General features: G+C 38.1%; 1 protein-coding gene across 2 annotated transcripts in view; it reads right to left on the reverse strand.

Annotated features, from left to right (window-relative positions):
* Positions 1 to 1298: 1298 nt before the first annotated feature.
* The window catches only part of LOC101546873 (zinc finger protein 385D), a 340402-nt gene continuing 327372 nt past the window's right edge, over positions 1299 to 14328 (reverse strand). For both annotated transcript variants that reach the window (XM_004603822.3, XM_055135051.1), the window contains exons 6-8: positions 9565 to 9743; positions 8441 to 8542; positions 1299 to 4317 (exon numbers count right to left, since the gene is read on the reverse strand). In XM_004603822.3, the coding sequence (XP_004603879.1) occupies positions 4084 to 4317; positions 8441 to 8542; positions 9565 to 9743 (515 nt within the window). In that variant the 3' untranslated portion in view covers positions 1299 to 4083. The remainder of the gene's footprint in view (positions 4318 to 8440; positions 8543 to 9564; positions 9744 to 14328) is intronic.

Genomic DNA, 14328 nt, shown 5'->3' on the forward strand with positions numbered 1-14328 from the left:
GGGCACTGGTGAAAGGAAGGGTGTTTGAGTATTGTATAACTGACATAACCCTGAGAACTATGTAACTTTCCACATGGTGATTCAATAAAAAATTTAGAAAAAAAAATTGACACAGTGATAAGAAAGGTCCAGTGATCAGGAATAAAACCAATTAGAAGTGGGCAAGTGCAGCTGGGATACTATTTCTCCAAGACTTCAACTCTACCCTTCCCCACACATTAGGTAAGAACTCAAAACCCGAACTATCCAGACTCGAAAGCCCACAACTAATTTCATCTTTTAGTACATAGACTTAAAGTCACACCCTATTCTCAAATACAGGCATTTGAAAACCATCTGGGCTTGAGGCCCTGACCCACAAGACAGAGTATTCTCAGAGTTTCTACTTACCAGTTTAAAGGCAACGAGGTTCACCTGCTTGTAGGAAGGCATCAGCCCAATATCAGACATCTACTCAAATTATTTTCTACCAATGAAATCAACACATGCATCTAGTATGAACTGTTTTAGAAATGTACATGAGTGCAGTCACAGTAAACTCCAAATGATCTTATTTTCAAGACTTCGTTTCTTTTAATATTTAATCTTCTGTGAATTTTAACATTTTTAATTTCTAAATCAATATAAATGCTCCCTTAGCAAAATAGTTCCCTGGCAGCAAAATAAGTAACACCTGTCCAAAACAAAGCAAACAAACAAAAAAATCTCCAAATATATTCCTGATAAGGGCAGCGCATTATTGTAAATGACAAAGGGAAGCCCAAGAGTACCCAAAAATTGCAATCCTTTTAGATGAAGTTGTGAGGATATAAATTGACCAAATCCAACTGTGTTTGCTTGTGTGAATAGAACAACCACTCTTCAAAGCTTAGGATCAGTGAGAAGAGTAATTTATCATGTGTAATTACCTGTTCACTCAGTAGAAAAATACAGTACCTCCCTCAATGACTATTTTCCATGTCTGGTGATCTGGATAGGATGCAACATTGCTTTTTCCAGAGGTATTTGGCTCCTGCAATGCATTTATATTTGTTTCAAATGACATCAAAGATGCTTACTCTATCACTTTCTTGCCATGGATGTGATTCATGGTACAGGATATATAACCATAAAGACAGACCACCCTTTGTGTATTTTTCAGAGCACCTCTGCTGACCAATCTGAATTATTGATCTTTATTCATGAAAAAAGTTCCCTAAGGGAAAGGCTATAGCTTCATTGCAGTCTGAACTGTGATAGATGTTGATCTGGTGTTGATAGATACGTGGAACGGAGGGAAACAATTCACAGAGAATCCATTGTAAGTTCTATGGTTAGGCTTCATCCTTTATTAGGTAGTGAGTAAAAGACAACTGATGCGTACAACTCCAATTTAAGAGACCATTTAAACAAAAATGGTTCCATAGTGTAGTGAGGCAGAAGGGAGTTAGGTATTTCTGAGCTTTATCATATGGCTGATGGAGAAAAATATGGCTGATTTGTTTGTTCCCAGAAAATCATTAAAGTTAGTAACACCTTTGTGATCTAGGACTCTGTATCCCACAGGCCCTGACCTCTAGTGGACTGGCTCATTCACTTTGGTGAAAATGGGGAAGAACAGCAAAAGCACATGGTAGTGAGATTGCCATCAGTTAACACCAGGTTCTAGTTCTCCAACAGAAAGAGAGGCTTGATCAGGTATAAAGGATGTTGGATAGGGATCCGGGTCGATTTATAATGAACAATGAAAATATGTGACAAACAAAGCAGAAAAAGGAAACTGAAGTTCAAAACAATCATAAGCTGGTCACAGGAGTTACAGACAGAGCCTGGGAGCAACAAACTCATGGACCGATGCTCCACCTGACTGAACTAGCAGGATTTAAAAGTGACAAAGGAAACACTATAATCAGAATCAGAGATAATGATAAATGCAAAATTACTAAACATTTTCAAAAACAAAGTTTAATGCTAACTACATATCTAACCAGAGAGAGATATATGCTTCAGATGCTTTTTTTTTTTTTCATTTCTCTGATTGATAGACTATTCTTTGTTCTTATTCTTTTTTGCTCCATCCTTTCCTTTTGATTTTTGTTTTGGTTAACAAAATGATATAAAGCCAACTATTTTAAAGATATGTTTATATGACAAATGCACATAGCTAGATAGATAAGAACCCCAAAGACCATGATTAGTATTGAGCACCAAGCACATATGGGTTGTTTGTTAAATTTAATATGACAATGTTCAATCCTATCTCTCAACTGTTTTCATCTTGAATCTTTCTACCTCTCAAAACTACTACAGTTTAGATAAGAGCAATTTCAGGAAGGTAATACTGAGTCCTTCCAATATTTTTAAATAGTCTTTACAAAACCTTTTCAAAAATATTTTTTCTCTAAACCTAAATCACATATGGTTTATTTGTACATATTATATCATTGCTTTTGAATGTCATTGTTCTTATTAATGCAACAGTCTGGCTGCATCAAACCCCATCATAAGTGATAGGTATGTGTTAGCCTATGGGAAAAAAAGCAAACAGCCTTTATCACAAATTAAAGGCACAGCTATTTTTATGCCATTTGTTACCAATTTAATGATAACATGTAACATGGGATGGTTATATAATTATTTTATATAGATTTTCTTTTCATAAGTTATTCTCTTAATCTTTCTAACATATATACAATATACATATATATTTATATATACCCCTGATAAATCTTGTTTTAAAGGTAAAACATCAACTCCTTTCAGCCTTATGGTGATTTCCAAGGCTATCAGTATTTCACAATTCCACTAGAGAAATGATGGTTGAGTGCATTGTACCAGTATTTTTCAATACTGTATCCTTGGTCTGAAACTGACTCTGATTCATTGGATTTGATTTTGCTAACATTTAAATATATATTAACTGTTTATATCATATCAGTAGGAAATCTAAAAAGAACAACAGAAAACCCACAACAATAGCTATGTCTATCATCATATTCGAAGCAGAAACCAATGCCTAAGAGACAACCCTACTGGTATGATATAAAGGGGATACTGCAGAGATTTAATATTTTGTTTCACTGAATATATACTAACATAAAAAAATCTTTACTTTGCATTATCATCCTAGGTTTTGATTATCCCTTATCCATGAAACATAATGGTTGAGCAGTTTTCTCTCTAAACACCCATGATACATGGACTTACCTATCTTCACTCAAAGGCTCATTATAGATAAAACATTATTTCTAGCAATACTGCTTCTGGGTGGTAAAAGTCTGTTTAGCTAAAAACCATCTTTATTCACATCTCCCCTTCTTCTATGTTTAGACATGTTCTATAGTTCTGAACTTAAGGTCCTCTCCATGCTGGCTTGGGAAAGGGGAGAATGCGATCAAAAAAATCTTTCCACCACCATGGTGTTGGTTTAGTTTTTGAATGCTTACTGGCATGAAATAGTTGTTCATTCTACCATTGCAATTCTTTAAAATCTAGTGGCATAGATTGAGACACAGCACTATTGTTTTACAAGACATCTACTGTATCTACTTTTGTTGGGTTAAATACCCAGGAATTGCTGTATTATAGCAAGAGGACCAGCACGGGTACTACTATTCACAGTGTTGCTTTTGTTTTTGTTTTGTGTTTTTTTTCTTTTTTTTTCATATCATTTTCATCTACAGAGTAAATTATTCTATATACATTGGAACCAGTTAATGCCCTTAGACAATGTATAATTGTTTCATAAAGCAGGAAAGACAATGCAAGGGGAAAAGGTGCCCAAAAGCATAGTCACAAAGGCTTCAGAATTCTAGATACCACTACAAGTCAATGCTGGAGATCACTTCTAAAACAATCAATGTTCAAGAGGAATGCTTTAATTTGGAGAAAATGCCACCCCTTCCCTCCCGTCCCCAAACTTCCCTCTGTTTTATTTATTTATTTTTAAATAATCATTTCATTTCACTATCAAAAGTCCTGGCTCTTCAGATATACTTTAAACTATAAATAAACACTGCATAGTTCTCTTTTGTTTGTTTTGTGTTGTTGTTGTTGTTTTGTTTTTTGAAAAATTATTGCAGTACAATGACTCCCGCGTGGATTTCAGTAAGGAGCAAACAGCACTGGGGTGTGGGCGGTCCGAATGGGCCCCGGAGCTGGCCGCAGGAGCGCAGGAGGAAGAGCAGAAGTCTGGAACAGCGTCGCTGCCGGTGCAGTTCGAAGACTGAACGGGGAATTCACTGCCACCGCGGCTGCAGCCGCCGCTGCGGCCAGCGGGTTAGGTAGAATCCTTGGAGCCAATGGCTTTGAGGGTTCTTTTGAAAATACTAACTTTACCTGCAAGGAAGAGAATGAAGAAAAGAGAAACAGTCGCTTAGGAATTAGCACTAAATATCCCAAAGGGTGAGCAGCTTTTAAGATGCAGCAATGAACAATGACAAAACTGTGTACTCATTAGTATACTGATAGAAGATTAAAAAAAAAAAAAAACAGTGAAAAGACCTTTTTTGGGAGACTTGAAACATAGCCCCCATGTGGTCTGCCTACGAAGTTGAAACATTCTCGGAAAAAGTATGTAGGCCCTATTGCATGGTGGTGGTATTCTTCTCCATGATTATGCTTCCAGAGTTAAGTACTTGTCTTCGGTAAAACAACAACAATAAGAACAACACAACGACAACAACAACAAAAACCTGCCCTTTATGGTAACCATCATGGGCAATCAGCACTATTCCTTTTTTTTCTTTAATTATTAAAACACTGTGATTGTTTTTTGTAGTTAAGTTTTAGAGAAACAATATTGTAGCCCCTATCCCACCACCAGCGTCCACTTCCTTGCATCATGGCTCCCACTTTCTGTCCCTCTTCCCCCAACCCTTCAGTCTCTAGACGGCTCTCTTGACAAGAGAGAGTTAAGGTTGACTCTCTGTTAAGGTTGACTTTGTGACTCTTAGTTGTTAAGGTTGTGTCTTTTCATTTCAGTGTTGTGACTCTGTGGTCTGGATATTTGGCTCTATCCTTCCTTAACACCACCTTGTCCTGCTCTTAGGCTACCTAGGAGTGCCATCTGAGTAGTGTAGTGAAGTGTAACCAAGAGGAATACATATAACAAAGTTCCATTTTCCATAAAGAAGAAAATTGATCTTCCCGAAGTCTGGCACAGTCTGCTTTCCCTTGATGCAAAAGATAACAACGGTTCTTTCAATCCTCCTCTACAAAACCAATCACTTTTTGCCTACAGCATCAGTGAAATATCATTCTCCTAGTGAGAATGTTCCCACATGGAAGCAGTAATAGAGTGGCAGTGAGGAAGGAGTTTTAGATGTGAACACTAATACAATTTGACTTCACTGTTTACTTAAGAGCCATTTCTTTGATCATCAAAAACCTCATTGATGCTAGTCAAAGACACGCAGTAATTTCTGCCTAGTAATTCTGAAACATCCACTTCATGCACAGAATCCACTGCTTCTCCTGGCAGCAAAAAATGACTTCAGTACAAAAGAGTTAAGTGGTTTCATTTGCATAAAAATGGGTGATGCCACCAAATTAAATGGGTCAGCTCATACTGAGGTCTCATAATAGATGATTGCAGTTTTCCTTTAACTACATTTTCATCTGTCAGCAGCACATAATAGAACCCACTATTAATAAGATCTATTTAAAAGAAAACAGATTTCAAAATGCACAATTCAGCACATACTGTAGATTAGTTTTTCTTAACTTCTACTTGAACCCCTGGGTCTCTCCAACGGAAATTTAGGTCAAGTCAGTAAGAGTAGGAACAAATGCTTGTAAATACTAGCCTAGGATGAGAGGGTCAATGGGCTCTACTAAAATCCTATAAAAACTTTCCTGGTCAGGGTATCAGTATACCTTGTCTCCTCTCCTCCCCTGTGTCCTGAGCATACTTTGAAAGCAAAAAGCACCTCCCCTAAAAAGAAAAAAAGCGCGTTTCAGGTCATCAAGATAGTGTTTTATTTTGTTCTGTTTGAGAGCCACACCCAGTGGTGCCTGGTATCAAACCCAGGTCAGTTGCCTATAGGCAAAAACCAGAAATTCGTATCTCTCAGGCCTCAATTGAGCATTTCTAAGGAACTATTTCTTCATGTCTTAAATAGTGTCCTTGGGCAAATAATTAAATCATGCTGTGGAAAAGATTATTCAAATTCCAAACATGTTCAGAGTTTCCGTTTCCCAGCATTTTGTTTCTTAAAGATTTGTAAGAAGACACCAAGAATTTATTTTTCACTGTCATTCCTCAAAGTATCACTAAGGTCATACCTGGATATTAAGGCTTCACTTACCCACTAATAGGACAAAGGGGACCAGAAATGTTCCATAAAGAAAGAATTAATAGTATGGACCATCACATATGGACATCACAATAATAACCCAGGACATGCCTGATGAGCATCGTGACCTAAGTGACTGGGCTTGGAAGATGTTCATCTTAGCTTCTGAGCCCTGGTTCAGGGAAAAAAAATTTAAAATCTCTTATAATTGAAGCTAAGAAAGATTTCTACCTTTCTCTGGAACTCTGCTTCATACCTCTCCTATAATCCCGAAGTTTCTCTGACTTCTCCCTTCTTTTCCTTTCTCTGAAATAAAATCTTTCCTGAGATGGGAGACAAAGTACAGTCGGCTGAACTTGGTTTGACCTGCAGTACCTCATATGCAGGTACCACCAGGAGTGATCTTGAGTGCAAGAGCTAGAAATCAGCCCTGAGTTTTGCTAGTGTGGCCCCCACAAACAGAACAAAATTAACAAAAATATTTTTTTCTCCTGGATGTCCAGTGTCTTGCTTTCAGTTCGACAGCTTGAGAGCAGGAGCCTGAGTATCTTGCTTACTATAACACCAACTCGGAAAAAAAAAAATCTCGTTTCCTCCTTCACTATGCTCTGCCATAACTCTAAACTCCACCCCCTAAAAATGATTCTGTTGGGCCAGAGAGATAGTACTAGGGGTAGGGCTCTTGCTTTGCACATGGCTGACCATAGTTTGATTACTGGCCCCACATATGATCTTAAAAGAGGAAGCCTCACTTTCCCCATTTCCTATGCTTGTGGATCTATGTGAAGCTGACTTGATTCTACATTTTAGACACCCCTGCAAACTTCTGGACTCTTTCTGGGATTTGCCAGTTTACTCTTTTCTAAGACCAGAGATTCTATCCAAGACATTGGGCTCGCAGGAGACTAAGAGAAAATACCTGAGCATATGGTGAAATATATAAGGTATATAATATATATTTTAAATATAAATATAAAATATGAAATATAATATATGAATTTTAAACCTAAAAGGTCTAAAATAAAACTAATGGGAATCCTTTGAGACTTTGGTATTTTTCTGTTTATTTTTTGCCACACTGACAGTGTTGAGAGGCCACTCCTGGCTCTGCACTCAGGAACCATTTTTGGTGATGTTCTAGGTATCACATGGAATGCTGAGGATCAAACCCTAGTTGACTGCATGCAAAGCATGTACCCTACCCACTGTACTATATCTCTCCAGTGTGGAAACTTTGATAATTGACACAAGAACCCAGTTTTTCTATAAAAACCCTATAAAATTTGGCATATATAGTTTCTATCCTAAGTTCCTCCCTTGCTGGGATGTTTCTCTTCTCTTCACTTGTATCACTTGTATCACTTGTTTTGATCTTCGATTTGCTCAAGCTGGTGCCAGTAACATCTCCATTTGTCCCTGTCACATGCTAGTGTAGCCCAATGATATCTGCTCGCTCCAGGAACAGGAAGAGCCTCAAACTGTTCATTCAGGGTTTTGACAAAGAAGTCTGACCATCTCGTTGGTCGGAGGCCATGTGGTCTTTTGATGTCCTGTGGAATTCAGTCGGTAACTGCTCTAGTCCAGTGGTTGTCTCTGAATCGCATTATATGTCTGGCCCATCTGATTTTTGATGTTTTGGCAAATAAGACAGAGTCCCTGATTCTTGATCATCGATGGAGGTCGGAACTCTGACCTCTTCTAGTTACTTTCCAAGAAACTTTTCTATTTCCTTACTCTAGTCTCAGCATCTTTATTGGGTAATATTTATATTCTTGGAAATATTGATGAACTTGGGACCCATGGATGAACAAGAGACCCTCCAGCACGGTTCCTGTATCAGTTTCCTGAGCACTACCAGGATTTATGCCTGAGCACAGAGCCGGAAATAAGCCCTGAGCACTGCCAAGTGTGTTCTCCCCACCCCTCACCCACCCCACCCACCCCGGCCACCAAATACTGGACTGTGGTTAGAGGTGGTATAACACCCAACACCTTCACAAGACCAATAATAGGGGTTGACCCTCAAATCGGTTGTCATTACTTAGATACCTTTCATTGATTTTATTTAGTGACTGGCTCCGTATATCCCCCTGCCCCAGTCCTAGTGTTCCATGTTTTGTCGGTTGTGGAACATGAAATATTGAGAGATGGAAAATGAAACTCACCCCCAGTGGATGTGCTGTCTTCTGAAGTTTGTTGTAAGGACTGTATTTAGGTTTCGGGGGCTTCCCGGCAGCTCTGTCTTTGTGCCTTCTACTGCTAATGTGCTATTAAAAATCATTAAAGATGACAGTCTTAAAAAATTCATCCTAAAAACAAAGACATCCTCACAAATATTGCTTTAACCTGGGGGAACAAATGGATTCTTTCCTGCAAGTTTCAGAAAGGTAATAAATAGAGGAACAGGCACTTTTGTTCTTAGATTTGGTGCCATGGGGACATATATATTTCATGCTATTCATTTTAGTATATTTTTAACAAATAGAAGAATCATCTTTTTTTCTTAGCCTTTCTCCATGTCACTGCACAGATCTGGTTTTCTTTAGAAGAGAATTTTCAAAGAAAGGGAATATCTAAAGGCATTTTCTGTGCAAATAAACAAAAATGTCCAGGAAGGCATGAATTTATTTCCATACTAATATTTACCTCACATTTGTACAGTCAAATGTCAATGCTTTAAATTCTAAAGATAAATAACTAAGGTGCATAAAATCAGCACAATATCGTATACATGCATATAAAATGCAACACAATAAAGCTGAGCCTTCTATTGGCAATGTATAAAGTGATGCCTTTAGAAGGCTATTCAGAGTAAAAGTTAATGCATCAGAATTAGTTATTCGCTTAGCAGGTGACTGAAGGGTTCAGAAGCACAGTATGACACCGTACAGGGAGTCCATACAATAAAAGAAAGGCATAGTATAAAACTCTTTGTAGCATCTATATTCTAACCCAGTATAAATGGAACATATTCATGTAAACCTTAAAGAAAATTTAAGAAAAATTAAAGGGAAAAATCTGGTAAAGGAAAGAATAACTGTTATCCTTCCACATGGAAGAGTATTCCAAAGAGTCTTCTGACAATTTCTAAAGGGTTTCAGAACAATTACATTTCAGAATTCCTTTGGCAACTAAAGTAAGTAGAAATGTATTAGGAAAGTAATAGAAGATAAGTGGCTGAATAGACAGATGGGAGATCAAAATGTAAAAGGGAACCGAGGCAGAATACTGATTCTAGGCATGATGGTGACCCCTTTTTTTTTTCATTCCTGCAATCATGCCGCCTTACCTGTTTAAGTTGTGTTTCCGAGTTGACATGCACATCACAGATTTCACAGTGAAATGTTTTGTTTTGTAGACCGGTGTTTCCCTTATTAACAGGTCCCTTTCCTTTCACTCCTGCCCGAGGAAAGGCTTTGATAGTACCACTTCCATTACGGGCTTCTAGCATAGTTTTGTGCTTTGTACCTGTCAGGAATATTAAGACACAAAGAAATAAAAAAAAAGGAGCTAAATCTTAGCTGGTATATGACTTCAAGACACAAGCAAAATGTGAGGTCTCCTTAATTTTAGTGCCATTCTTCTTAAATTATGGTATCTGGCATAAAGACTCCTACAAAGTTTACTAGTCACAGGATAGAGCACTATGAGATAACTCATTTTTATTACCAGGCCCTCCATTATGAACAAGGACCACCACTAGAGTAAATACCAGACTTCCAGGTGAAATTAAATGGGTGTGACTCCATTTCATTTCCTTTTGATGCTAATAAGACGTAAATGATAGCTGATGAGGAAGAGTGATTTAGTTGCTAAAGGTATAGTTGGAGGTGATGTGTAACAAATGTAATCAGTTTAAACATGGTGTGTTTACAGAAGTGGCACTAATTAAATACCCACTTTCTAAACAGAATGTAAACAAGCTTTCTTCTCTATGTGTTTTAGGTCCAAAGAGGAAGAGGACTCATACCGAGAGCTTAATGTCTCAGAAGGAATTGCGGGGGGGTACCCTATTGGGAGTGCAAAGTTCACAATTTTTGGTTATATAATTTCAAATATGGAAAAAGTAATCAATATTAGTGGTATAATCAGGTAAAGCAAATAAGCTGAATAAATCTTTCCTTTAAATAAGTCTCTTTGGACTCACATAATTCATGTAGCTATAAACATTTAAAAATGATCACTGAAGTTTATGATGACAGTTTTCTCTCAAAATTTTGCTCACAATATCATTTTGATTAGTTATGAAGCCTCCCTTTTTATTATCATGGTTTTACTATGAATTTTTTTCTTGTAATTGTATCCTTTTGACTACTGTGGATTTTTAAATCTGTCTTTATCAGTTCTAAAAGCACAGACACAAAAGACTAACTTCTAATTCTTGGACAAGAACCAGTGAATATTAATGAGGAAAACAGGGTCAGGATGTCACTGGTCATTGACCATCACTATCTTGTCTATAAAAGGCAATGCATACCTGAAATAAGTTCACAGAAATGTTCAGAGAGAAGTTTCCTTTCAGAATATTATGATTTTACTCAAAAACATATCAAATGTGTCCTTTTGCAACTTAGGTTTACTATTTATTCTCACACAAAACTCAAACTGTTCTGATGACAAATTGTTCAGGATTTAGAAGAGGCTAGACATTTTGTGAGACATGGAAAGAAGAGAAAACCACAGAGTTGCTTCCTGGTTGGTTACACGACTTCCTGTTTCCTGTCTACCATCTCTTTGCAATAGAGTGACTCACAGTTTCAATTCCATATGAAGATGATCTAAGGGAGAGTGGGCAAGACAAAGCAGGCATTCACATACTCTGTACCAGGGCTGTGTAGAGATTTTTCTCATCCTCTTGACCTCTTTATTTATTAAAATCTATCTCTTCCCTACAGGTTCTTCAAATAGAGGCATTTGTGGTACCAGTATATCATGAATTTCAAGGAAATAGTAGATTAATTTCTATCCAGAATTTCTTTAGGGTTTCAACCTACTTTTTAAAATATGTTTTATCATTAGGGATAGGTATTTAGTAGGTGGAACTTTAATAACTCAGAAATTGCTTCAATATTTTCAATAGTAATTTAGTAAATTATATTGCTTAAGGGACTAGAGCAATAGCACAGCGGGTAGGGTATTTGCCTTGCACACGGCCTTCCCAGGTTCAATTCCTCCGTCCGTCCCTCTCAGAGAGCCTGACAAGCTACTGGGAGTATCCTGCCAGCACGGTAGAGCTGGCAAGCTACCTGTGGCGTATTCAATATGCCCAAAACAGTAACAACAAGTCTCAAAATGGAGATGTTACTGGTGCGTGCTCCAGCAAATCAATGAACAATGGGACGACAGTGCTACAGTGCAGTGCTATGTTTTCTAAGATGAGGAAAAAGCCAGATGAAGGGGACTTGCCTCAGAATTGTGGGTCAGGTGAGTTGAGGGAGAGATGAGTAGAGTTTCAGAAGATTTGGTTCCAAAAGTAAAGATGTAGAGATAATAGGAAAAAATTTCCTGAGAAAAATATTTTTCATAATATTTAACAAGTTAAAACCCACTTATGCCACATCTTTAGTAGAACAACATAAAAGAGATACAAGTGAACATTTGAGTACATTTTATTCTCTCAAAAAAATTGCTTTTTCTTGGGGCTGAAGTGATAGCACAGTGGGTAGAGCGTTTGCCTTGCACAGGGTCGATTTCCAGCATCCCATATGATCCCCTGAGCACCGCCAAGGGTGGTTCCTGAGTGCACAGCCAGGAGTAATCCCTGTGCATTGCTGGGTGTAATCCAAAATGCCAAAAAAAAAAATAGTTAAAAAATTGCTTCTTAGTATTGTTATTTCAGTGTAGTCTCTCCACATAGACTAAAGATAGAAAAATACAACTGCCTACCACTGCATTCTTTACACTTGCTTACTGCTTTTATACAGACCATACACAGATGGTCAAAAGTTTGGCATGATTTCTCCATAAAATTGCCAATAGCTTTTACTTTGGGCTGACTATCCATCATCAAATAGAGTGGACCTTTTTTGTATGATACAATCTCTTCCTCATTTAGTAGCAAAAATGGCAATTAAATAGTTTTATAAGATGTTAAGACTTGGATAGGCTGGAAGGTAGTGGCATTTCCTTCAAGTGCAGTGACAATGTAGGGCAGCATTTTCATTTAAAACATAGAATGAGCATCTGTGATGTAAAAATAACAATTATTGGGAGAAATCATTTTGCCTTTAAAACAGCACATGCTGTGACAAATTGTGCTGCAGTAACAAATTGAGTTAAGTTTTGTTGTAAACAGAGAGACAGGGGGACCCTGGTAACATGCATTATGGAAAGCACTGTCTGAAACCTCAACTGACCCACAGGCATGGTGGCTTTTAAGACTCAGGACCCATTTGAAGAGACCTGAAAACGTTTAACATTTGAATTCCAGCCCCAGAGCATAATTTGACTCCCTGGAAGGAAATGTTCCACCCCTGGAACAGAAACAGTTCCAAGCTCTCCCTCTTGGCAACCGCCCTAGCTACAGACTTTGACAGGAAGTGGCAAGGGTGTGATGCGGGGGTGGGGGGTGGAGGGCAGTTGGAAAAACTGTACATAAACTCACTTGGCAGCATAAAAGTGGCACTTATGGGGTTCATTCTCCAACTCGGGAACTCGCTACAGCTTTACTTAGAGTATGAACTTCCTTTGTCCACTCTGGAGAAGCTCATATTCTTACTTGAACATGAGTCTCAGTCTCTCTCTCTCCTCTCATTTCCCAAATCATCTGAGCTCACTCTTCCTCTCCTCCTTACCTCATAATCTTTAAAATGTAAGGGACTGAAAAGCCTGGGGAGTCTTTAGGAAGGCTCAATCCCTTGTTCCATCCTGAGTTCCATAGCTTCTAGAGAAATCAGATTTCCCTCTTTACCACACAGCAGGGCAGAACAAGTGTAGCCCAGGTGCACCTTGATGACTGCCTCATGGAACTAGTGAGACCTTAGGTCGATATCTTGCAGGCGCTCATAGCAGGCTTGCAGCATTCTCACTCACAGCTTCCCCAGGCACTTCCATGGGTGACAGAGGTGGGTAGAATTGGAGGTGATATGCTCCTTTCCTGAGGCTATCACCTCTCCCAGGAACTCTATCTTGGGCCAAAGTCACCACTCCAACTCACAGCAGTTACTCGCCTGACTTACTAAGCAAGCCCTTGCTTAATGCAAGTGCCACCACCTCCTTTCTTTCTTGTAATAGTCTTCTATACATAGCAGAATACTGTGAACTGTGATGCCATGGTGGCTCTTCCATAGCCAGTGAGATCACCTCATTAAACACCCTGTAAACATCTCCCCAGTCTTGGAAATAGCACAGCAGGGAAGCCACAATTAGCTTCAGTACTTTATTCCTCCTTGGTTGTTGGTGAGAGCCTGCAAAGAGTTGAATGAATTATTTTCTTCCTATCACCTTTCTTGTACAAGGCTGACAGGGACAATGACCTTCATGTGACACTTCATGATTCTTAAAATATGAAGCCAAGACACAGATTAAATAGTGGCAAGGCATAATGTTCCAAGAAATACTACTCTTTGTTGTTGTTGTTATTTGTTTAAGCGGCCTTGGATCAAGATACCTATTGACCTTTCATCTGCAAAAATCAAAGTACCACATGAAAGGTCGAGTGAAAGAGGGTTGCCATTCTCATATTCGCTGAAGCTTTCATCACTTCCCCTTTCTTTGTGGCGCTGATATTAGGTAATGGCATACAAAAAAACAGAAGACCACAAAAACTGGCGAACGGCTTTTAAAAATTAAATAAGTGAAGACTTTCCTTGGCTAGTAAAAAAAAATTAAACATTTTTTTATTAAGTGAAAACATATAACTCCATAAGTAAAAGACTCTATATGAAATGGTTTTAATTTCCTATTTGTGTATTTGTATTTCTAAAAGTTTGGATAAGTTAAAGTGATTTTTATATACATAAAATATAGAAATGTTTAGGGAATTACATATACTTTTAGAAATGCACATGATTTTGTTTTGGGGCCACACCTGGTGATACTCAGGGCTGACTCC

Source organism: Sorex araneus, chromosome 4 (assembly GCF_027595985.1).
Source record: "Sorex araneus isolate mSorAra2 chromosome 4, mSorAra2.pri, whole genome shotgun sequence".
Lineage (NCBI taxonomy): Eukaryota > Metazoa > Chordata > Mammalia > Eulipotyphla > Soricidae > Sorex > Sorex araneus.